This window comes from Piliocolobus tephrosceles, chromosome X (assembly GCF_002776525.5).
Source record: "Piliocolobus tephrosceles isolate RC106 chromosome X, ASM277652v3, whole genome shotgun sequence".
In the NCBI taxonomy this organism is placed as follows: Eukaryota; Metazoa; Chordata; class Mammalia; order Primates; family Cercopithecidae; genus Piliocolobus; species Piliocolobus tephrosceles.
In genome coordinates this window covers 21,738,030-21,763,646 of record NC_045455.1, presented here as the reverse complement: position 1 = coordinate 21,763,646, position 25,617 = coordinate 21,738,030, and the positions used below count along the sequence as shown (strand labels likewise).

The 25,617-nt window shown below is 41.1% G+C and overlaps 1 protein-coding gene across 1 annotated transcript in view; it reads left to right on the top strand.

Annotated features, from left to right (window-relative positions):
• The window catches only part of ABCC4 (ATP binding cassette subfamily C member 4), a 285,679-nt gene extending 280,174 nt beyond the window's left edge, over positions 1-5,505 (top strand). The window contains exon 30 of the mRNA XM_023218080.3: positions 3,664-5,505. Within this exon, the coding sequence (XP_023073848.1) occupies positions 3,664-3,771 (108 nt within the window). The 3' untranslated portion in view covers positions 3,772-5,505. The remainder of the gene's footprint in view (positions 1-3,663) is intronic.
• Positions 5,506-25,617: the final 20,112 nt, after the last annotated feature.

Below are 25,617 nucleotides of genomic sequence, written 5' to 3'. Positions count from 1 at the left end.
GGGGTATGTGGGTGGGTGTGGGGTGTGGGTGTGTGTGGGGTATGTGGGTGGGTGTGTTGCGTGTGTGGGGGTGTGTGTATGGGTGTGGTGGGGTGTGGGTGGGTGTGGGGGTGTGGGTGGGGGGTGTGTGTATGGGTGTGGGTGGGGGGGCTGGGTGTGGGTGGGTGGGTGTGTGTGTGAAATTGAGAATGCATGTTTTGCCTTTCTTCCTCCTTAGCTTACAGAATTGGGCAATTGCAATCTCTCTCTGTCAGGACCTCACCAATGTACATAGGTCAAAGATGTTTCTTTTTGATTGTTTATTGACATACCTTAGTGTTCCTCCAATTAATTGGAGAACTTTCCTTTCCTATGATTGTTGAGGCCTGCTCTTCATAGACATCTTCTCAGCCTGGCCACAGCTCCGCTGGTTCCAGTTGCATATGGCAGCCCTGCATGGTATTTTACCATTCAAGCTCTCTTAATTCAACAAAGATTTAGCTTATTTTTTATTAATGAATATCTTTAATGCTTAGAGTGGTTTCTGAAAGGAGAAAGACAGAAAATTCATTACTCCATTATCTTAAAAGCAGAAGTCCTTTCTAAGTCTCCATTACTCTTTGACTTTGACAATATTCATGCCAATTATGTACACCAAAATTAGACTGGATTTAAAAATGATGAACTTGAGGCCATGAGAGTTACTGTGATTGAATTAGGGCCATACACATCAGTAAAAATGGACTGACAGGGTCTTGAGCCTGAACTCAACACATCAGATGGTATCTTAGGCATGCAGTGTCAATCAAAGCCCAGTCGCTCTCCTTCGTCCACGTGGGGGAGCTTGTATTGCTCTGTTGCTTTTAGTAAAATCTAGCTATGTTATGGTGGCTTCACTGATGAGCTAGAGTTTAAATACTGAACTTAGTTTCAACCTACGTTAGAGGAATTATAATGGAGCAAACTCAAGAAAAGAAGGAAAAGAGGGACAAGGTTTCCCATACTCACTGATACTCTTCTTGCCACAAACATGAACGCTTATGGCATTGTCTCCCTTAAGCTTCAGAGTCCTTCTAACCTGCTGCTGTTATCCCCTTTTGACACATGAAAATGCTAAAGTAAAAGAAGCTGAGTAACTTTTTAAAAAATTTTTATTATTTTTTTTTTTTGAGACAGAGTCTCACTGTGTCACCCAGGCTGGAGTGTAGTGGTGTGATCTTGGCTCACTGCAATCTCTGCCTCCTGGGTTCAAGTGATTCTCCTGCCTCAGGGTCCTGAGTAGCCGGGACTACAGGCGTGCACTACCATGCCTGGCTCATTTTTGTATTTATAGTAGAGATGGGGTTTCACCATGTTGGCCAGGCTCGTCTCAAGCTCCTGACCTCAAGCGATCCGCCTGCCTCGGCCTCCCACACTGCTGAGCTTACAGGCCTGAGTAACTTTTCAAAGCCACCAGTTTAAAGGTGTTCATACTCCGACTTCTATGATCTTTCAGTTCTGCCTTTCTGCTTCCCAGGTTACCATATTCACTCAGCTGAAATTGTCTCAGCCACAGCTTTGGGATTCTGTAAAGATAAAAGATGCACCAGAGGGTTTTTCCTAGATGCTTTGTCTTCATCCTTCAAGCCAGGCGATACTGCCACGTTCTGTGTACTTAGGGGCCACTTCTCTGAGCAGCGTTCATCATGACACCCAACACTAATGTGGCAGGTTTTCAATCTGTTGTCTGTGGCCATTAATCAGTTCCTGTGACGTAGGCTATTGTTATCTCATGTTACAGATGAGGCAGCTGGTAGAGAGAGTGGTTAGGTAATTTTTCCAGGATCAGCAATGAATCTCCAGAGAGCTGAGACCGGACCTGTCCATTCCCAGACATAGCTTACAACATGAGGGCTTTGCTAAAAGTGGTTCAGTAATCTCAACTCCCTTCATCACCTGCACTGTAAAGAAGATGTTTTATCTCACCTGTGCTGTTACCCACAGTGTGTTACAAAACCTGGTAGCAGAAGAGAAAAAGAAAGCTCAAATCAAAGACTATATACACAGGATTTGTTTTTGACTAAGTATTTCAGACGATGAAGCTAAGACCATTTGGGTTTAAAATTGCTAATAACAACACTTTCTTTATATTAAAAAAAAATACATCAAGAGTGTTACACAGAAGGAAACATCCTATTTGGGGAAGGCTATCAAGCAGTAGAAAGTGATGTGAATGTCTATTTGTTCTTTTGGTTGTTTTTAGTTTCACTAAGGAATAGCCTTTTTGGAGTACATAAATCTATAACCGCACAAAATATGGCTAGCTTTAAAAAGTGGGAGAGGGAGATGATATGAAATTATCCCCTGAAAAGTCTTGTTTTTGAACACTTGCATTATAATGGAAATAGCCTCAGGTTTCCTCTGGTGGCATTCCAGCATTATTGGACGATTTATTTTCTCCTTAAGTGACATTTTAATATATAGTGTGTTATATGTAATGTTTCTGGAGTAACAAGCATGCAAGAAGTGAGAGAAAAAGAAAGTACACTTAATATGTAGGCAGGTGTCTCAGCACTTTCTTTTTTGTATGTGAAGCCCATTATCTCCAGTGATAACTTTGTTGACAGCACCCACAAATATACTCGGAGCAAGCTTTTATAAAATAGATCCAGAATCGTATGACTAAGAGACCCAGCTGACACGTGTCAGCCTCAGATAGTTGCTACATTTTCTGTTTTAAAGACTCAAACAAAACTTTTCACATTCTTCTTTGGGGAAAAAAAAATTACATTTGAAGTCCTTTTTCACCCAAACACATTTTGAGATAAGAGCTCACAAGTCTTGACATTATTTCATTTTGTTATGCGCATCTGTCAAGGAACCAAGATAGGATACAGCTACTAAAAACTGATGATCGCGGAACAGAGAAACTTGACAGCATTTCATTTCCTTTATGTTCTGATTATACGTTTATCAGAAAACCTGTATCTCTTCTAGTTCAGCTAGAAATTGCAAGAATTCAGGAACTCAAAGGCTTGGCAAAGAACTGTCCTATTATTTGGTATCATCTTACATTTTAGAGAAGTTGCTTGGTGGAGTCATTGTTAAAGCTTTTGCTTCTCTTTTCATTATTGTGGGCCACTATCCACAGACCACATTTCTATAGGCCCTATAACTGCTTTGCCGCACAAATTAAACGCCGGGATGTTTCATACATATACGCCAGCATTTCAATGCTTGTCAATCAGAGTTTATAAAATATAGGGATTACAACTTGATATTAACATCCAAATCTATTGTGCTCATTTTATGTGTGAAAATGAGAAACTCTCGTGCAGACGCTAGATTTCCCAGCCTCTTTGTCACCCTGTTTTTAATTTATCTCCAGGTTTTGAGTCAGTAAAATGATTCTGCTTATCAGTTGAATACAGAGATAAAACATATCTATGAATCAGAGTGATCGGAACTAAAATGGATCTACAGGTTGTTTGGCATTTAACCCAGCCCTGCTGAGGGTTCTAGTGGGGCTAATTCCTCTTTCAGTAGATTCATCCCTGTTCTTAAATTGTGCCTCAGTGAGGGATATGATCTGCTTCACATGAAGAAGTGGACACAGAAGTGCATTGTTTCAGGGAGGAGGACTTTAAAATTTTGAAACATTCTTTTTATGCTTGCCTTTTTTTTTTTTTCTTTTTCTTTTGGCAGGTATACTTCAAAAGAAATTATCCACATATTGGTCACACTGACCATATGGTTACAAACACTTCCAATGGACAGCCCTCAACCTTAACTATTTTCGAGACAGCACTGTGAATCCAACCAAGACGTCAAGTCTGTTCCGAAGGTGTTTTCTGCTAGTTTTTGGACTATGTAAACCACATTGTAATTTTTTTTTACTTTGGCAACAAATATTTATACATACAAGATGCCTGTTCATTTGAATATTTCTCCCAACTTATCCAGTGATCTCCAGCTCTAACAAAATGGTTTATTTTTATTTAAATGTCAATAGTTGTTTTCTAAAATCCAAATCAGAGTTGCAGGCCACCAGTTAAATGCTGTCTATCAGGTTTTGTGCCTTAAGAAACTACAGAGTCAAAGCTCATTTTTAAAGGAGTAGGACAAAGTTGTCACAGGTTTTTGTTGTTGTTTTTACGGCCCCCAAAATTACATGTTAATTTCCATGTATATCAGGGATTCTATTTACTTGAAGACTGTGAAGTTGCCATTTTGTTGCATTGTTTTCTTTGACATAACTAGGATCCATTATTTCCTCTGAAGGCTTCTTGTTAGAAAATAGTACAGTTAAAACCAATAGGAACAACAAAAAGAAAAAGTTTGGGACATAGTAGTAGGGAGTATGTAACCCTTACTCCCCACCAAAAAAAAAAAAAAGGATATATGGTTAAAGGATAGAAGGACAATATTTTATCATATGTTCTAAAAGAGAAGCAAGAGAAAATATTACTTTCTCAAAATGGAGGCCCTTAAAGGTGCTTTGATACTGAAGGACACAAATGTGACCATCCATCCTCCTTTAGAGTTGCATGACTTGGACATGGTAACTGCTGCAGTTTTAGACTCAGCATCATGACACTTCCCAACAAGGCCAAACCTCTAACCGACATTCCTGAAATACGTGGCATCATTCTTTTTTGGATTTCTCATTTATGGAAGGCTAACCCTCTGTTGACTGTAAGCCTTTTGGTTTAGGCTTTATTGAAATCCTTTCTAAGTTGCATGAATAGGCTCTGCTAACATGATGAGACAAACTGAAAATTGTTGCAAGCATTGACTATAATTATGCAGTATGTTCTCAGGATGCATCCAGGGGTTCATTTTCATGAGCCTGTCCAGGTTAGTTTACTTCTGACCACTAATAGCATTGTCATTTGGGCTTTCTGTTGAATGAATCAACAAACCACAATACTTCCTGGGACCTGTTGTACTTTATTTGAACTGTGGGTCTTTAATTTTTCTTGATGGTGGTGGCTGTAACATGTTGAGTTCGGTTTACTAAAGGTTTTACTATTATGGTTTGGAGTCTCATGACCTCTCAGAATAAGGTGACACGTCCCTGAAATTGCATTTATGTATATAGACATGCACACGTGTGCATTTGTTTGTATACATATATGTGTCCGTCATATAGCAAGTTTTTTGACTCATCAGCAGAGAGCAACAGATGTTTTATTGAGTGAAGCCTTAAAAAGCACACACACAGCTAACTACCAAAATACATTGACTGTAGTAGCTGTTCAACTCCTAGTACTTAGAAATAAATGTATGGTTAATGTTCACTCCAATAAACCACATACAGTAAATGTTTATTAATAGTCATGGTTCGTATTTTAGGTGACTGAAATTACAACGGTGATCATAATGAGGTTTGTTAAAACGTTAGCTATATTCAAAATGTCTATATGTTTATTTGGACTTTTGAGGTTAAAGACAGTCATATAAACATCCTGTTTCTGTTTTAATGTTGTCATAGAATTTTTTAATGAAACTAAATTCAGTTGAAATAAATGATAGTTTTCATCTCCATTCAGAGATCTGTATTTCTGTGCTTCGAGGGATTCTTGACTCATGTTCTTGCTGATGAATGCCAATGAGTTTTCCTGAGATCGAAAAATACGGGATCAAAGGATACCTTCTATCATCAACCGGTTCTCTTGGCGAATTAGGTGTACCAAATATTCTAACGGGTACATTTCAGTGGGTTTCAGACAGTTTGAAGCAGTTGCTATTTAAACAAGTCCATCTGTACCCTTCTAGGAAGAAAGAGTATTAGCTTATGCCTCAGGCTTGAGCAGTATTAAATGGTTGAGGTTTTTGCTTTTGGTTTTGGTTTTGAAGATGACTTTGTCCAAAACTAACAAGAAATGTCTATTGCTGTTACACTGAAATCACTATTAAATAATGGTTCTCGAAGTGTGGTCCCTGGACCAGCAGCATAGCGCATCACCTGGGAACTCATTAGAAATGCACATTTTTGTGCCTCACCCCAGATCTACTAAATCAGAAACTCTGGTGGTGGGGACCAGGAATGTGTGTTTTAACAAGCCCTAAGGTGATTTTTTTTTAAAGGGGCCATACTAATCTCTTCTGTATCATTACAATTTTAGTATATGTGCTACTGAAGCGAGCAACCTAAGTGTGATTCTGATGCAGGCTAAAGTCTGAGAACCAGTACCATCAACTGTAAAGAACTCTTAAAACTCATTAAGAAAAACACAGAAAGCCCAATTAGAAAAATGGCTAAGAGATGTGAATGGGTATTTCACAAAAGAGAATATCCAAATGGCCTCCCAAAGTGATGGGATTACAAGTGTGAGCCACCATGCCCAGCCTGGTGTAGAGATTTCTCAGAAAACAAACCTAAAAATAGATGTCCCTTATGGCTGGGTGCAGTGGCTCACACCTGTAATCTGAGCTCTTCGGGAGGCTGAGGCAGGCGGATCACCTGAGGTCAAGAGTTCGAGACCAGCCTGGCCACTATGGTGAAACCCCATCCCTACTAAAAATATAAAAATTAGCCATACATTGTGGCGCATGCCTGTAATCCCAGCTACTTGGCAGGCTGAGGCAGGAGAATTGCTTAAACCCAAGAGACAGAGGCTGCAGTGAGCCGAGGTCACGCCACTGCACTCCAGCCTGGGTAACAGAGTGAGACTCTGTCCCCCCCCCCCCAAAAAAAAGGATGTACCATACAAAGTAACTGTGTATTTACCCAAAGGAAAAGAAATATATTATATATTTATTTCATCAGTATATCAAAGGGATACCTGCATTCTCGTGTTTATCATAGCACTATTCACAATAGCAAAAATACGGCATCAACCTAAGTGTCCATCAATGGATGAAAGAATTTTGTATATGGTGTATATATATATATATGTACCATGCAATACTATTCAGCCACAAAAAAAATAATGGAAACATGTCATCTGCAGCAACATGGATGGAACTAGAGGTCATTCTGTTAAGTGAAATAAGGCAGGAACAGAAAGACAAATACCACATGTTCTCTCATACTGGAGCTAAAACATTTAATCTCATGGAAATAGAGAATACAGTGATAGATACCAGAGGCCGGGAAGGGCGGGTGGGTGAGAGAGGGAGGCTGGTTAATGGGTATGAACACAGGTAGAAGAAAGAAGTTCTAATGTTTAATAGCAGCCTAGGGTGACTATAGTTAGCAACAATATATTATATATTTCAAAGTAACTAGAAAAGAGGACTTGAAATGTTACCAGCACATAGAAATGATAAATACTGAAGGTGATAGATACCCTCAAATACCCTGGCTTGATCATTACACATTCTATGCATGTAACAAATACATGTACCCCATAAATATGTAATTTTAAAAATATATACTGTGTATCAATACAAGAAATAATGCTAGATGCTTTTAATAACACTTTAAGTGGTTGATGTCTTGTGAAGAAACAACTTTAATCAATTCAATGAGTCAGTGAATTAGATTTATTATTTAGTATTGTTCAATTTAGTGAGTTGAGTTAATGTTAATTTATCAGCTGATTAACTTGTCCTTATGTATTGCAATGAAAATCCGTGTTCTTCCTTCAGAGGGTTTGACTGTGGAGATTTTAGAAGCCCGTCTTCTCAAATCTCGGTATTTGTTTCAAATCCTTTTCTCAAAAGATTAATGATGTTCAGAATCGTATGCCCTGAAGTGTGTTAGATTTTGCACCTGAATGAATGTGTAAGTCACTTCCCACAACCAATTCTGTTTTAGAGTGTTTTCAAGCTGTGCCTTTACCTGGAAAACTGTATGACATTGTGGCCACCACAGCTCAAAATAACGTCTTTATAATTCCACAAATGTGATATGCATTACTAATGGACATATTTTACTAAAAGCAAAGAGAGAAATCTTTCACCTGAAATAAAGAAAACTTAAGAATGTTCAACAAGTAATGCTCATCCTAAAAGCCATGACTATGCTCAACCCAGCTTATTCACCAAATGGTCTAATTCTCAAATCCTCATTCTTTGAAAATCGAGTAAATGTGTGTCAATGAAATACTTCCATCTTACTTGGTAAATAGTATAGTTATGGACTACATTATTTCCCAAATACAGATTGAAAAACAAGTAGTTTTCCTCAAAAATTGAAACTCATGGTTTAATTTCTACAAAATATGTTATATGTGTTTTAATGGATATGTTGATCCTTATCAAATGGAAGTTTTCAACCCAGAGGGTAACTCATTCACATACAGAGTCCTTGTTTCCACTATTTTATATTTGATTTCAGGATTTAGAAATAAGTGTTATGATTCTGCAGAAGCTAGGCAGGGGTTGGGAAGAAATAAGTCTTATGAATATAACTAATTTTCAAGTAAAAATCCTCCCCAAGCCCTAGAAGCTTCTTTGGTCTGTGCTGCAGTTTGATTATCTGGGATGCAGACTCTGAGATGGAGCTTGGTGTTCCGGATGTTGATTACAGAGTTATCCTTGCGATTGGGATTAATCTTTGTGTAATCAAGAGGGAAGAAGCAGGTATTGAGTGGAGGGAGAAATCGGGCCGGAGTGCTAGCCAGAGAGACCAGCTGACCCCACCAGGAACCCTGGAGCTAAAATGGTCAGTGAGGGTCATCTGTGTGCCAATGGCCAAGGCTTTCTCCCTCCACCTTGATTATCATTGCATGTGGGCTGCCCCTAGAAGGGCTGACAGCAGAAGATTGCCCAGCAACTAAACCTCCAGCAGCTGGGACAAGTCCTTGAAGGGGGTGATGAGTGGCACATCTCCATGTCCACCACAGTATATGTTCCAGCTGTGGAGGGAGATTATTGGAGGGTTCAGTGGCAAAAGACTCCTGGTGATTGGCATTTAATTCAAAATGAATTGCCAGTTGACAAGAGATGGCTGATTAAGTGATTGTCTTCAAGAACCTGTGACCTGAAAAAGAGAAGAGAAGGTCTATGTAGGGGAAATATCCTGGTTGTCCTTATTCTCTAAAATCAGCGGTGTTCATTTATTCCAGGAAGTGATCTTAAGAGCAGTCTTCAGATTGGTTAACTCCTATATATGTCTATAATACCCTGAGTACCCCTCATTACAGTGAATCATAGATGGGGTCTGCAGTGTACAGGACTCCTGCTTAGAAGGACCCAGCACTTAGTTTAAGGCCCTGTTTTCACCATCTAGATGTTCTGAATTTTCACACAAAGGGCCCTGCTTTTTCATTTTGCACTGGGGCCTATAAATTATGTACGCTGCCCTGAGTATTTGTGGTTCTGTTTCCTCTCTAAACCATGAGCTTCTGAGGACTTGGACCATGCCCTGTTCATTTTAAAATCTGCATCTTCCAGCACAAAGCCTGTCACATCGTGGGTGCTCATAAATGTTTGTTGTGTGAATGGATAATGGCTGGGAAGAAGCCTTCCTTTAAACTATAATTCTGAGATTTAAAGGGGTATCCTAGGGTAGTACAAAGATCCCTAGTTTGGGGGTCAGTCACATATATCTGGCTGCCAATTCTGTCTTAGCTACTCCCTAGCAACGTTGGGTGACCAAAGAATATGCTGTCCGCCAGGGCAATAAATTGGGACTGTCCTTGACAAATGGGGATATGGCCACCGTATAGCCATGTAGCCTTGGTTACATGCTTGGATAAGTTTCTGTCTCTATGAACCTCAACTGCTTCATCTGTAAAATGGACATAGTTCTTGAACTTGCACAGTTGCTTTGGTTGGGATGATTGGTGGACCAAGAGCATCCAACAGAACAGCAAGGTTAGGACCCAGAGGGAAATGCATTGAGTTTGGATAGTAAGAAGTTCCCCCTCTTCCACCATGAGAGGAGAGTAAGATAAATGTAGATGAAGGTAGGTTTGTAAACTGTAGAAGGTGTATTTCAGGGGATCCTCACCATGGTCTAGACCGAACTGTTCTTTCTTTACATAGAGTTAAAATGAAACAAGCACACGCGAGAAGGAGCCCAAGCTCTGGAGTCTACCGTCCTGGATCCGGATGCTGGCTCCTCTGTGCAGTGGCTGCCTGGGTTTGGATCCAAGTTCTACTACCTATTAATTATTGGCCCTTGGGTTGGGAAGCACACTATGCTTCCATTTGTTTTTCTGTAAAATTGAGATTGGGGTAGTACTTTTCTCAGAGGGCTGTTGGGAAGATGAAATATGAAGGACATACTCTACAACAGTGCCACTCAGATCATCATGGTCTGCGGGCTAGTGTCAGGCCACGAACTGTTCATAACCTCAGGCCACAATAAGTACAGGAATTTCAGGAAAGCTGTTAGAAACCTTTATAGGCTTTTGACTTTGCCATGACATCCAAACTCATGATTCGGGGACTCCTTGTGGAGCAGCCAAGAGTTTGTTGAACTTGGATAATGAGGCATGTGTGGTGTGAGTAGCACATTAGCCATGTACAGTAGAACCACTTATTAGTTTGCAATGGATTGAAAAGTTAAAATTATTAAATAAAACCTATTCTTAACCCCAGATAATTGAGAAGCACTATTTTAGAACAATGCCTAGTGTGCAATTAGCTCTCAATAAACACAAGCCTCTTTATTAATTAGGGAAAAATCATACCATGACTTTTGTGTTTAAAATTAGGCTATGTAGACTTTCAAAATGCTCTACTATATGTTAGCAATATTTTAAAGCAGCATTACAAGCTTAAATCCTGCTCATGTTAATTAGGGATGTGTAAAGTCTAAAAGTATTTTAAAAACAAAATGATGCTACGCATATGTTTATGCCAAGTCTATTCCTGAATTAACAGCATGATCTTGCTGTTGAAGGCAATAGCTGGGTACACATCAGGCCATTTGTAAAAGTAGGGAACATGGGGCCGGCTGTGGTGGCTCATGCCTGTAATTCCATCACTTTGGGAGACTGAGGCAGGCAGATCACCTGAGGTCAGGAGTTCGAGACCAGCCTGACCAACATGGAGAAACCCCATCTCTACTAAAAATACAAAATTAGCCAGGCATGGTGTCCTGAGCCTGTAATCCCAGCTACATGGGAGGCTGAGGCAGGAGAATTGTTTGAACCTGGGAGGCGGAGATTGCAGTGAGCCAAGATCGCGCCACTGCACTCCAGCCTGGGCAACGAGAGCAAAACTCCGTCTCAAAAAAAAAAAAAAAAATGGCGGTGGGGGAAACACCAGTTGATATATAGGGTGTCGACTTTCCTTTAAAAACAGAAAGAATGTGAGTTAACTGAGGTTTTGCTTTTTAAACTTAATGTTCTAAAAAAAAAAAACCTCATCTTTTCAAAAATAAAGCAGCAGTGTAGGTCGAAAGCTGAGAGAAACATGTTTATTTGAATTTAGAACTAAAAAATAACAAAAGAATAACAAACCCTGGCCCTAAACGACGTTCACTTACACTCCAGTTTATCTCACTTATCACAGTGGGGGTCCACATCGGGATTATATGGTTTTTCAAGAAGGACCAAGATAAAAACTTAGATAAACTACGAATACTTTACAGAAAGCTTTCATTGGAAAGTTCTGGCTAAATTCAGTAGTTTGCTCGGCAACCATGCACATAAAACAACCAACGCACAATTATCCGTAGCAATAGATGGAAAGCCTTGGGTGTTGCAAAACGGCGTTTGATCCAAAAGTTACTCATATTTGACTTTGGAGGGCATTATGAGAAACCTTTGAAAATAAAGTTTTCCAGACTACTTAGAAAAAGTCAAAATGAGTCACGGCCGGGTGCAGGGACTTACGTCTGTAATCCCCGCACTTTGGGAGGCTGAGGTGGGCGGATCATCTGAGGTCAAGAGTTCGAGACCAGCCTGGCCAATATGGTAAAACCCCGTCTCTACTAAAAATACAAAACTTAGCCAGGTGTGGTAGCACACACCTGTAATCCCAGCTACCACTCCTACTCTGGAGGCTAAGGTGGGAGAATCGCTTGAACCTGGGAGGCAGAGGTTACAGTGAGCCAAAACTGTGCCACTGCACTCCAGTCTGGGCGACAGAGCAAGACTGCCTAAAAAAAATAAAACAAATAAAATGAGTCTCTGTGAAACAGTTTATATCACATTATTTTCAGTAAAAAGAAGAATCAACAGAGGATTGAGGTGGAGGTTTTTTGGTTTTTTTTTTTCAAGACAGGGTCTCTCTCTCCCCGGCTGGAATGCAGTGGCACAATCATGGCTTACTGTAGCCTCAACCTCCTGGGTCAGGTGATCCTCCCACCTCTGCCTCCTGAGTAGCTGGGACTACATGCACATGCTACAATGCCTGGCTACTTTTATTTTTACATTTTTTTGTGGAGACAGGGTCTCACTATGTTGCCCTGGCCGGTCTCAAACTCCTGGGATCAAGCAATCCTCCCCTCTCAGCCTCCCAAAGTGCCAAGATTATAAGCATGAGCCACTGCACCTGGCCTAGACTGAAGATTTTTAAATTCCATTTTATAACATAATTCATTAAAAATAACCCATGAGTTCATACTGATTCGAATAAGACAGATGAAGATAGGTAGGTAGGCAGGTAGATAGATAAGATGATAGGATGAGATAAGATAGATGATATTTAGGTAGATAGGTAGATATATAGCTAAGTAAATGAATGGATAGACGGACAAATGGAAAGGACAGGTCTTTTAGAATGTCAACTAATAAACGTAGAAGGATTGACAGAAAAAGCACCATGCAGAAGCCATCATTGTCATAAATAATTCAGACAAAATTCAACATTGGCTCCTAAATGAATATAGGGTGGACGTTTGGGTGGGAACAAAGTATTTGCATGGACAGAAAGTGTCTTCTTGTATTAATTAAAAAGGGAGGAATTGTATCTTTATAGTAGAAGAATCTGGCAGACATCACCCTAACCAGGTGACCAGAGTTAACATTAATAGGACCAGTAGACACCCTTGTCTCTTGACGTGCAAGGCAAGGACAAGGACACCACTTCTGTGTTACTTCTTTCTGGCCCCACCCCCCAAAAAAGCCAAACCTGGATCAAATCAACAGAAAAGCCCAAACTGAGGGCACTCTATAAAACATCTCGCCTGTCCTCTTTGAAAATGACAATGACCACTAAAGGTTTAGTGTTTCAGATTAAATGGAAACTTAAAAGACATGACAATTAAATGCGTTGTGTGATCCTGGATCCAAAAGCATGCAATAAGGACAGTACTGAGACAATTAGTGAAATCTGAATAAGAACTGTGTAGTTGATCATAAGTTGTATCAATGTTAAATTTCCTGAATTTACTCGTTCTACTATGTAAGTGAAGGTCCTTATTCTTAGGAAATTGAGGTATTTAGGGTAGAAGGGCTATGATGTCTGCAACTTGGTTTCAAATAGTTCAGCAAAAATGATTTTTTATATATATATGTGTATACATGCACACACATCATATATACATACACACATATATAACAATACACACATTATAAACACATATATACATATAATTTATATATGATCCTGGATCAGAAAACTACCATCTATTTATCTGAGAGAAAGCAAATGTAGGAAAAAATGCTGAGTGAACCTAAATGCAAACTCCACAGGAATTTACTGTATTATTACTGCAACTTTTGTATAGATTTAAAAGTTTTCTCAAAATAAAAAGTTAAAGACAAACATTAGTCTGCCACAGCTCAGCCCACAGACTAAAGAATCCACATCTAGATAAGCAAGAGTTGACTGTATGTGGTGTTATAAAAATCATCAGACAAGTTTTAACTTTGTGAGTATGGTTTGCACAGCTCCCTCCAAAGCTGAAGGGCTTGAATCTAGCTTTAGGCAAAAGCACAGAAATATGCATACTTCTGTGGAGAATGCATGTGGAGTCAAGTGCTGTGCAGAACCTGGACACAGAATGCAGGTAGATCCATGTGGCCACTCCCTTCAACAACAATGGAGTGAATGATACGATCCTGGAAATCTGGCTCATCAGTGATTCTGCATTTGACATTACTATGCTTTGAAAAATCACATGATGCCGTATCTTGCCTAGATGGACAAAAATAATTTCATTAACAGAAGGGATCTGGATGCTGCTGCTCTAGCGATAACAGAGCAGTTAGGAGTAGATGCCTTGTGTCTCCACCAACAGTTGAAGGGCAAAGCGCTGCCTCTTGCCGCTCAGCAGAAGCCATATGGATGATCCCAAACTGTGTATTTTGGTAGAAATTCATTTTATACAGGAGGCTCTCTTTTTTCCAAGATAAGTAGATGTTTCCACCTGGCATTGTGCCAGTCAATTTTATTCTGGTGTGCACTTTGCTAATATGAAAATCAGCTAACTCCTTTTCATCAGTTTTCTTAAAGACCTGGTTTAACTCATCTGACTCTGCCAGTAGTGAACTTTTTAAGAAAGTAACATCATAGTTGCTACCTTTTTGGCATGGTCTCACTCTTGCCCAGGCTGGAATGCAGTGGTGCAATAATGGCCCACTGCAGCCTTGACCTCCGGGACTCAAGCGATCCTCCCGCCTCAGCCTCCCAAGTAGCTGGGATTATAGGCACTTGCCACCACCATGCCCCCCAATTTTTTTTTTCTTTAGAAACAGGGTCCTGTGATATTTTCCAGGCTTGTGTCAAACTCCTGGGCTCCAGCCAGCCTCCTGCCTCGGCCTCCCAAAGTGCTGGGATTATAGGCGTGAGCCACTGCACCTGACATTGTTGCTACTTGTAAATGTAGTAACCAAGCATACAAGCAACCAGGTGAAGGATATTGACTCTACACTTCCTAACCTCCAAATAGGAAACAGTTTCAAAAAAAAAAAAAAAAAAATCACCTTGAGAAATGGGGGATGTCTGATTTGACAAAACAGAAGTCAGAAGTTAACATTTCTGGTCATTTTAAAGTTCTACTGAAATCTGCAAATTTCATTTGCTAAATATATTTTGCTTTTCTTTGTTGTTTTATAGCGAATACAGTGAAAATAAGGGAACGCTGTATTCTCCAATTTGCAAGGGTTCTTGCCAATGGGCACTATTCACTATTAGCGAGAATACAGCAGAACAATCACTGTCAAACATGCTGGTAAAAGTGTGAATGATACAAACTTTCTGAAGTTTGGTACATATGTCAAGGTTCTTAAAATGTTCCTATATTTTGGCTCAAAAATTTATCTTCCAGGGATCTACCCTATGGATATAAATACCAACAAAAATATACATTAACAGATATTTTTACAATATGATTTATAATATCAAAAATGGAAACAAGCTAAATTCCACAGTCAAAATTTGCTGTGTTCATGCAATAAAGTATTAAATAGCCAATAAAACAATCTTTCCAAAGATAATGTAATGATGTGGGGTGATATGGTTTAGCTCTGTGTTCCCACCCAAATCTTACCTCCAATTGTAATCCCCATAATCCCAATGTGTTGAGGGAGGAACCAGGTGGAAGTGATGAATGGATCATGGGGGCGGTTTCCCACCCACATCTCATCTGGAATTGCAATCACCGTAATCCCCATATGTCAACCGAGGAACCAGGTGGAAGTGATGATTGGATCATGGGGGCGGTTTCCCACCCACATCTCATCTCGAATTGCAATCACCATAATCCCCGCATGTCGACGGAGGAACCAGGTGGAAGTGATGATTGGATCAAGGGGGCGGTTTCCTCCACGCTGTTCTCGTGATAGTGAGTGAGTTCTCACGAGAGCTGATGGTTTTGTAAGACAGTTTTCCCTGCTCTTGCTCGCTGTCTCTCGCCGGCCGCCATGATTGCAGGTTTCCTGAGGCCTCTCCAGCGATACGAAACTGTGAGTCAATTAAAGCTCTTTCCTTTATAAATTACTTAATCTTGGGTATTTCTTTATAGCAGTGTGAAAATAAACTAATACATGGGGTAAGTAAGTACCGTTTTTTAATATTAAGAAAAACTATATAAAATTATATTTTATAAGCACGTTTGTATCTTTAAAATTCTGAAATTAATAATCAAAATGTTAATAGTTATTTCTGAGTAATGTGATTGTCACTGATTTTTATTTTTGTAAGTTTTTAAAATTTTCCAAGTTGTCTATAATGAGCATGGGTTCATTATAAGGTCCTGAAATTAAGTATGGAGAAGTTACAGTGCCTTTTTCAGTTAGAATGAACTTGTAAATTTGAATTGTATTTATGAATAATGCCTTATCTGTCCACAAAGAAGCTCCTAGCTTCAGTATCTTTACTGCAGACACTCCCTTAGCACGTGAGTTGAATGGTTGTTCAGAAAAGTTTGGTATCATGGTTTGAACGATCTTTTCATTGTTCCTGTTCTCTAGCAATATCTAGCAAATGTCAATGTATTCCCATTAAAAAGACAGGCCATGTGCAAACTGGATTTAGTCAGGCACTCTACATACAAAAACCATTTTTGAATGGCACTTTTAGGACAAATAATTATTAATTTCTAAACCTTTTAAATATTTTAAAATAAATACATAAATATCACTGCCAAAGAGCAGTGTTGAACACAACCTACTTTGTGTCAATGCAACTTCTAAAGTGCTGCAATAAAGGTCTACTCTAGATCAGATCTGGTTTTTACTAAAATTACGGCTCCTAAATTGCACCGTGGGTCTAGATTTGCTGCCACATGTTTTTTTGGGAGGTACCTGAAATCAGTTAATCAGGCAATGAGAAATGGTTAGGCACATTTTCCTGAGACACTTGGTGTTTCCCCAGATTGTAATGATGTTTGAGCTTCTGATTTACATGTGTAGGTGCAGAAATGCAGATGACAATTAGGAACCTGAAACAATAACTCATTTTGGTGGAATTTTGACTTCCAAGTCTTTCTTAAGCGCCTGCAGGGTGAGGACTGGTAGGTAGACTGTCAACAAGCCAGCCCAGCCTCCGAGCTACCAGCCCATGGAGGAGGACTGGTGAGTTGTTTGTAGGTAGCTTTTTGTTCTCTTCCTTGCTTCCTCAGTTTTGTTCTCTCTGCCACCCCTAGAACATGACTCCAGCTTAATAGATTTCCTGACTACTGGTTTTTGGAATGAAGATAGCATTTTTGAGAACAAGTTCTGTATTGTGGTAATAAATACATGATTAATATCACTATTGATTTTGTCAGTGCCAGGAGCCACTTCTTAAAGGCTAGGCTTTTGATTAGGTAGCTGCCCAGGTATTATGCTTTAAGGAGCCCTAGGAAAATCCTTGATGCAAAGTATGTTCCCTACTGACGCTTGGGGGGGCATCGTTTGTAATTTATTCATGCAGATATCTTGTGCTCTTTTCTTGAGGTCCTCTTAAAAAGAAGATACTGCATTTTTGTAAACATGCATAACATGAAGTCACCAACACTTCACTGAGAGTCAGTTTATCAATTGCTTTCTCCCTAACAGAAGAAGCAATATGATACCATACATGGTTTGGGGGAGTGGGTGTTTTTGATCTCTTTGGAAGGGAAGAACTCATCCTTGGTAACCATGACAGAATCTTCATCAGTAAAGATATTTCAGCAATCAGGTTACATAATAATATCAAGTCATAATAAGTAAATCTCCCAAATCCTGAAAAAAGGCAAACAATAGGTAACACATTGAATTTGTCTTTTAACCATTCAACTTTGTGCAGCCAGATACACAAATTTGAACACCATCCACCTGCCAGTTTTGCTTAGTAAGCCAAATTATCCCTCAAGTCCTCTATGGGTAAGAGTTGGTTGAGGGATCTTGGAAGATTTGACTTGGAGTTCATCATTTCTGGGAGAAGGAAGTTGAAGAAGCAGACCTGCTTGGTAAAGAGAACTTTAACCTGCTTAAGTGGCAGAGGGAGTTTTTGAGGGCAGCCAGGTCTCATTCCTCAGAGCCTGGCTAAACATGGTGTCTGGACCATAATGGAAGAATAATCAATGTTGGTTGAAAAAATGAATGGCTTTCATACTGAGTGTTAGCTGAACAAGTTGAATTCTGTTTGTTCTTAGTGTTAATCCTTGTTTCAGGCAAACAAATGTCACTGACATCTCAACATCAAAAAATTCAGGTGTAGTTTAAACTTTTAGACAACTGATTAGAGACTATGCATTTATGTGCTAAGTGTGCTGATTTTTTTTCTCTGCGTTTTCTCTGCTTTAATGTAGAAAGTATCTACTATAGGTAGGGCCCACTCCTATTTTCTGGCCCAAGGCAAGAGCAGGAATGGAGCCCCACACATCACATGTCTAAATAAACTATAAGTAAAACTATAAACCAAGCTAACAAAGTGTTAAATAAAATGTGTGTTAGCCTCCCACCTTGACAGTCCTTCCTAATTGCCTGGCTCAAGTTGAATTTAGAATTCTTGGACTCTGAGTTTTGTGCTGAACTATGGAGGCATGGGAAGAACTGTCCATGCCCACAGCCACCACGTGGAAGGGCCTCATGTGTGCAAGTAAAGACATCCAGAAGGCACAAGCAATTCTGCCACCCCTCCCTAGGCTCACTAATGAGCCCTCTCAGGCCCAGAGCTACTCACACTGGGTGTGTTGCGTGATGCTGTCGCTCTCTCGGGGATGGACTCAGGCAACAGGTCCACACAGGTTCTTGCAGTGGGCTGAGGCCTTTGTGCAGGCCATTCTGGTATCCTTGCTACACTAAATAGTCTAGATCATTGCTTCTTTAATTGCATAGAACCCACCTGGAAATCTTACCAAAATGCTGTAAATCTGGGTCAGGGCATTTCCAGCAAGCTCCCGGATGATACTGATGCTGCTGGTTCGTGGACCTCACTTTTGGTAGCAAGCGCCTAGAAGGAATGGGCTTTAGCTGGATTTGCTCTCCAGGCGCTCAGACCCCATGGGGACCAAAAGGTCTGGGGAGAGCTAGAAGGGCATCCTCTACACTGTGGGTCCCAGGGCAGAGGCCCCTTGCCACTTCTTTGCTCACAGCCCCATTGCGTCAGTGCACTCTGTTCCCACACTGCTGAGCCCTGGTCCTCCCTACCCTCTGCCACCGCCAAGCTTTGATCTCCCACTCACTCTCCCTAAGTCAAGTTTCTCTTGGCTCCTTTCTCTGCCTTCTCCCCCCTCCTTCCCCCACTTTTCTCTTACACCAGAAAGCAAATGTAAAATAGCATTTCAAAAATATTAAAAATGAATGCTGATGAAACCATGTTTGTGTTTTCTCGGATTGTCGGCAAGCAGTAACGATACTTGCAGACACTGCCTCTCCCAGGCCTTGCTGTTTGTGAACAAAATCGTATCTGCTCACCCATGAGCCAGAATCAGGATTTCCAAACACAAATGTTTGCTGGATTCAGGCAGACTGGGTTTTTCTCCCATATTTTTATTTTGACAAGGCTATTAGGAAAGCTGCTCTTTCATTATCTAAAGGAATCAAATCAGCTGCTAAAAATAAATCCTGCAAGTTTTTATTACCAGTGGGAAATGCCTCTCCCCTCCCTGCCTGTTTCTGTGATGAAGCTTAATCCTTCAACTTGTGTTCAAGTATTTGCACTGCTTTTGAGTTCTTTTCTTCTTTCCAAGGCTGCTTTTCACTGTTGGCCTGAGTTATTTGAACAGGTGGCTTTGCACAACCTACGCTAATGTGAGGCTTTTGTCTGCTTTCAGATTGCACAGGGAGCCATTTCAGGGACAAACGTGTCTTTCTTGCTAAACTATTCACACCTGTCTTGATAACCAGCCTTTGCAGAACTAAAATACCATGCCAGAGAGGTTGTCCTCTCCAAGGGGGCGCATGCTCAGCAAGGAAAAGATACCGCACATGGCTTTTTTTCTCGGGCATATGATAAGCAGCCCCAAGGGGATTGTTCTGTGGCGTGCGGCCCAGTGACCCCTGGTTCCGTGGGGAGTGAGTGGTCATTGAAGCTCCCCACTGGGAAGGTCAGGGGCTGGGTGCACGTGGACGCGCGAGGCTTCCAGGGGGACTTGGCCAGGCCACAGTCACCGGTCTGACTGGTTCCCCGACCCTCTGTCCCAGGCCACTTTCGGCGGGAGCGTGGGTCCCGGGCCGGGCGGGAAGCAGAGTACGCGGCCTCTGCCACAAAGCTGGGCCTGGCGCGGCATCCCAGGCGGGCGCCCCCAGATGCTTGGCGCGCGCGCGCTCCCTGGCCACGGATCACAGGCACCCGCCCTCCGCCACGGCGAGCCCGGGAGCTCGCCTGTCCCCTGGAACGCGATCACAGGCTGGGGCCCCGCGGGCAGGGCGGGGCGCGGGCCCCACCCGTGGGGAGAGCACTCGCTCGCTGGCTTGTTCCCACGGGGAGGTCGGGGCTTCTCCCACCTCTCTTGCGGGTATGTGCTCCGCCGGTGGGAAGGGGCGCGGAGAGGAGAGTACAGCCGGGGCCAAGGTGCTTCAGAGTGGCGGTGTGGACACAGCCAGGCACGGATACGTGGTAGCCACCGGGTCTAAAGTCCTGACCAGGGACGTGCCGTGAGTGGGATTTATTTTTTTCTTTTTTTTTTTTTTTTTTTTTTTTTTTGCATCTGCACTCTGTTAGTTCACGGATAGCAAGAAAAGAAAATGAAGCGAACAGAGAATAGGCGGCAAGGCACGCCTGGATAGAGCTTAAAGGGATCCAGTCCTCCCACAAAAGTGGACCTGATGCTGCCAGGTTCCCTCCTGGCCGCCACGCCCCACTTGTGTGGTTCGTGGGCTCCTGAGCGCCTTCCCTACACACACACACACACACACACACACACACACACACACACACACACACAATATCACAGGTAACCTTTTAGGACTCTGGGCGCTGCAGTGAAGATGGACGGATCACTCATTTACCTATCATGATGGTCCATCCCTTATCTCTACAGGAGGCCGAGGGAGATTGGCAGCTGGTTCCCATGTAGTGGACAAAAGCCACAAAGAACTGTGGAGATCGAAGCATCCCCTCCATAGATATGCTCACCAGGCATCACCTGTAGACTAAACCAACTGGAATGTCTAGAAAACATGCAGTGTTTTTCATATTCACGTAGGAAATGGGATTCATAGAATACAATTTCACTTTGAAGTATTAATTCAGGGTGGCTCTCCTCCAGGGACTTTTGCCCTATTAATAAAGCCCAGTAGTACAGGCATCCTGGTGCTAGTAGAGGGAACTGTGTCTGCCTTTCCAACACTCATCCACCACCCCTTGCTCTCACAACCAGTGGCTGCTACTTGTCTTGAATGGGCTGAGGCCAGTGGTTCACACATCTGGCTGCACATTAGAATCAGCTGGGAGCTTCAAGAAATTCAGGTCCAGCCATTCCTATACCTGTTGACATGGAATCTCTGGAATAAGGGTTGATTCTGATGACAGAGTTGAGAACTACTGACCCAAATCATCAGAGGAATATCATCCCCTTGCTCAGAGAGGAGCAGTAGAGGCCCAAGCCAGACAGCACATGGGAAGAAAGGGAATGGCAGGGAGGGCATATTAGAAAGGAGGAAGAACACAGCAGCAACCCAGAACTAGGCGATGCACTGTTAAGGAACAGAGCATTCATGATGGAAGGTGGCAGATGAGGCTAGACGATAGAATGAAGAATTTTTGTTGAGAATTCTAACTGGCGCAACATGCAACTTTAACAGGGGCAGAGATCAAGCGAAAGGTTTAACTTTTAAACCTAAAATTGACATGATCAGACTTGGTTTTTAGAAAGATAATGTTGGCATGTGTGGAGAATGGATCTAAATGGGGAGAGATGGGGGCAATGGGCATGGGGACAAAATTCTGTAGGACTAGGGAGTTACAGACATTCCAAAACCAGGACTGCCATGTCAATTGGACAAATATGGTCTTGATGTAGAATTATATTATTTTAGCCTTTCATAGTGGTTGGTGACAAATCCTAAGGAGGAGAGACAAAAAAGGGGAGAAAATGGCCAGGCACAGTGGCTGACGTCTGTAGTCCCAGCACTTTGGGAGGCCGAGGCAGGTGGATCATCAAGACCAGCCTGACCAACATGTAGAGAGAAACCCCGTCTCTACTAAAAATACAAAATTAGCCGGGTGTGGTGGTGCATGCCTGCAATCCCAGCTACTCGGCAGGCTAAGGCAGGAGAATCACTTGCACCCAGGAGGCGGAGGTTGCAGCGAGCTGAGATCGCGCCATTGCCCTCCAATGTGGGCAACGAGCGAAACTCCATCTCAAAAAAAAAAAAAAAGGGACGTATTGACAGAACATTATCAGGAGCTCTTAATCATGTGCATGTGGGTTAAGGAGAGAATAAAAATGTTATCAGATTAAATGCATGGAATTATCAAAATTTTATCAAATGTACTTATTTAAAAGTGAGTTTATTAAGGTATGTGTTATATAAAATGAAATTCACCAACTTTTAATGTTCAGGTTGTTAAGTTTTGCAATGTATGCAATTATGTACCACCATCATAATCAAGATGTTCAACAGTTCTATCACTAGCAAAAGTTACCTTGTGCCTCTTTGCAGTCAGTCCATTTCTACTTCTAGCCTTTGGCAATTGATCAGGTTTCTATCCCTATAATGTTGCCTTTTTCAGGATATCAGATAAATGGAATTATACAGTTCATAGTCTTTTGAGTCTGGCTTCTCTCCCATAGCAAAGTGCTTTTGAAATGCACCCACGTTGTTGCACTTATCAGTAGTTGGTTCCTGTTTATGACCAAGTGGGATTCCACTGTATGGTCTTATCACAAATTGTTTATCCATTTATTGGTTGGTGGATATTTAGGTTGGGGTGAAGATAGGTCCGTATCCTAATCCATAGAATCTGTGAATATTTCCTGAACATTGAAAAAGGTGTGACTGTCAAAGGTCTTAAGAGGAAAGGTCTTAAGAGGAAGAACTTATCCTGGATTATCTAGGTGGTTCCTAAATTCCATTACATGTATCTTTATAACAGAGAGGCAGAGAGATTAGAGACAGACATAAGGAAGGGAGGTGATACGAAGATGGGGCAAAGAGAGATGCAGTCACAAGCCAAGGAAAGCCAACAGCCACCGAAGCTGGAGGAAGCAAGGAGTTATTCTCCCCCTCAAGCCTCTACAAGAAGCAGGGCCCTGCCTGTACTTTAATTTTGAACTCTGGCCTCGAGAACTGTAGAATAAATGTGGTATTTTAAGCAATTCATGAGAACTCTAGTTTCTTCACATTCTTACCAGCTCTTGTTACTGTCAGCCATTAGTTTTAGCCATTCTAATGGGTGTGTAGTGGCATCTCATTTGGTTTTAATTTGCATTTCCCTAATGGTTCCTGATGTTGAACATCCTGCCTGTGTTTATTTGTCATGTGAATTATTTATTTTTTATTTTTTGAGATGGCGTCTTGCTCTGCTGCATGGAATTACCAACATTTTATGGATGTACTTATTTAAAAGTGGGTTTATTAAGGCATGTGTTATATAAAATGAAATTCACCAAGTTTTAATGGTGGAGCCTGAAAGGCTGGAGTGCAGTGGCATGATCTCTGCTCACTGCAACCTCCACATCCCGGGTTCAAGTGATTCTCCTGCCTCAGCCTCTTGAGTAGCTGGGACTACAGGTGTGTGCCACCACGCCCGGCTAACTTTTGTATTTTTAGTAGAGACGTGGTTTTGCCATATTGGCTAGGCTGTTCTTGAAGTTCTGACCTCAGGTAATTCACCCTCCTCGGCCTCCCAAAGTGCTGGGATTAAAGGTGTGAGCCACCATGACTGGCCAAGGATTTCTTTCTTTTTGATATTTGTACATATTTATCGAGTACATGTAAAATTTCATGATGTGCATAGGATGGGTAATGATCAAATCAGGAATTTGTATTTAGGGTATTTGTCACCCCAGTATTTGCCATTTCTACATGTTGGGCATATTTCAAGTCCTTTTTTTCCAGCTTTTTAAAAAGTACAATGCATCGTTGTTAACTGTAGTAATCTTCTGTGATTAGAACTTATTTTTCTATTTGTTTGTATGCAATAGCTGACTTCTCTTCATCCCACTCTCCCACTCACACACCTTTCCTAGTCCCTGATGTCTGTCGCTTCACTCTTTACCTCCAGGTGATAATTTTTTTTTAGCTCCCACATGCGAGTGGGAACATGTGATATTTGTGCCTGGCCTTGTAGATTTTTTTTTTAGTGAAAGGTCTGTTCAAATCTTTTGCTTAATTTTTGAGCTGTATGTTTATTATTGATAATTTATATGCTTTTAATATACATTATAATGAAAAATTAATAACAAATTTTTTATTGAAAATGAACTATATCAAAGATAAAACAATCTTTTGGTTTATGCTTTTTGTTAGGAAACAAACATTGAGTAGGTATTTAGTGAACTCTATCTTACATCTCTATCAAGTATTAGTGTCTGTAACAATGGGACTGAGTCAGAACTTCGTATCAGCTGCAACATCAAGTCTATTCATTCATTTTGTTTTTGTTGGCACACAGAGAGTGTTGTAGCAAAGGGAAGGAGAACACAAATGGCGCGTTTTGCAATATTTGGGTACCCTTGCAATGGGCTGCTCCAAAAATCATTAATTATTTCATCTTGGATAGCTCACCTTCCAGTTTTTCAGGATCCAGGCTGAAATTACTCATCTTCATTCTGAACTGTTCAACTTTGTGCTTCTTCAGAGCCACAAAGTTGGCTTTTGATTTTAAACTTCCATTCACAATTGCTTCAAAGAGAATAAAATACCTAGGAATCCAACTTACAAGGGATGTAAAGGACCTCTTCAAGGAGAACTACAAACCACTGCTCAGTGAAATAAAAGAGGACACAAACAAATGGAAGAACATACCATGCTCATGGATAGGAAGAATCAATCTTGCAAAAATGGCCCTTTTGCGGTGGGTCTAAAGATGTTTCTGGAGCGGAATGAACACTCAAACACAGAAGAGCAAATTGTCCACTCAAGAAGTTGGAGTGGGGGTGCTAGAAGGCTTCCTCTGGGCTTTCTGTTATAGAGAGACTGGGATGGGATGTAGAGATGTGATCCACAACAAAATATCCATAGGTACCCCCCAGAGTGGCTAAAGACTGAATATACCCAGGGATGGCAGGGATGTGGAGCAACCAGAACTCTCAGCCACTGCTGTGACCGTGTAAAATGGAAAGCAGTTTGGTATTTAGTTAGAAAGTTAAAGATACACCTAACATGTATGGAACTCAGCTATTCCACTCCTAGCTATTTACCCAAGAGAAATAAAAACATTTGTCCACACAAAGACTTGTACTGAATTTTCACAGCAGCTTAATTGTAATACCCTCAAAATATTATAGATCATTGATTAATGGATCAGTGGAATACTGATCAACAGAATGTTGATGATCAATCAGAAGAAACCACCAACTAATACTCTTAACAACTTGAATGAGTATCAAAGCCATTAGTCTGAGTTAAACCAGACATAGAATACATACTGTATAATTCCACTTGTATACATACTTAGAAAATGAAAAAGAATCTATAGTGACAGAAAGCAGATGAATGGTTGCCTGGGAGTGGTGGAAGGGTTTAGACAGAGTTGAAGGGAAAGGGCACAGGAAACTTGAAATGATGGAAATGTTGGTATCTTTGTAGTGGCTGTGGCTTCATGGGTGTATAAACATATAAAACCTTAAAATACATGTTTCAAAGTGCATATTTTAAATATGTGCAGTTTATTTCGTTTATGCCTCAACATAGTTGTTAAGGTAGATTCCAGTGGGAATCTACTGAAGTGACTGAAAGGAGTGATCCAGGAAAGGTGTTCTGGATCAGCGTTTGCAGAGAAATAGAGTTC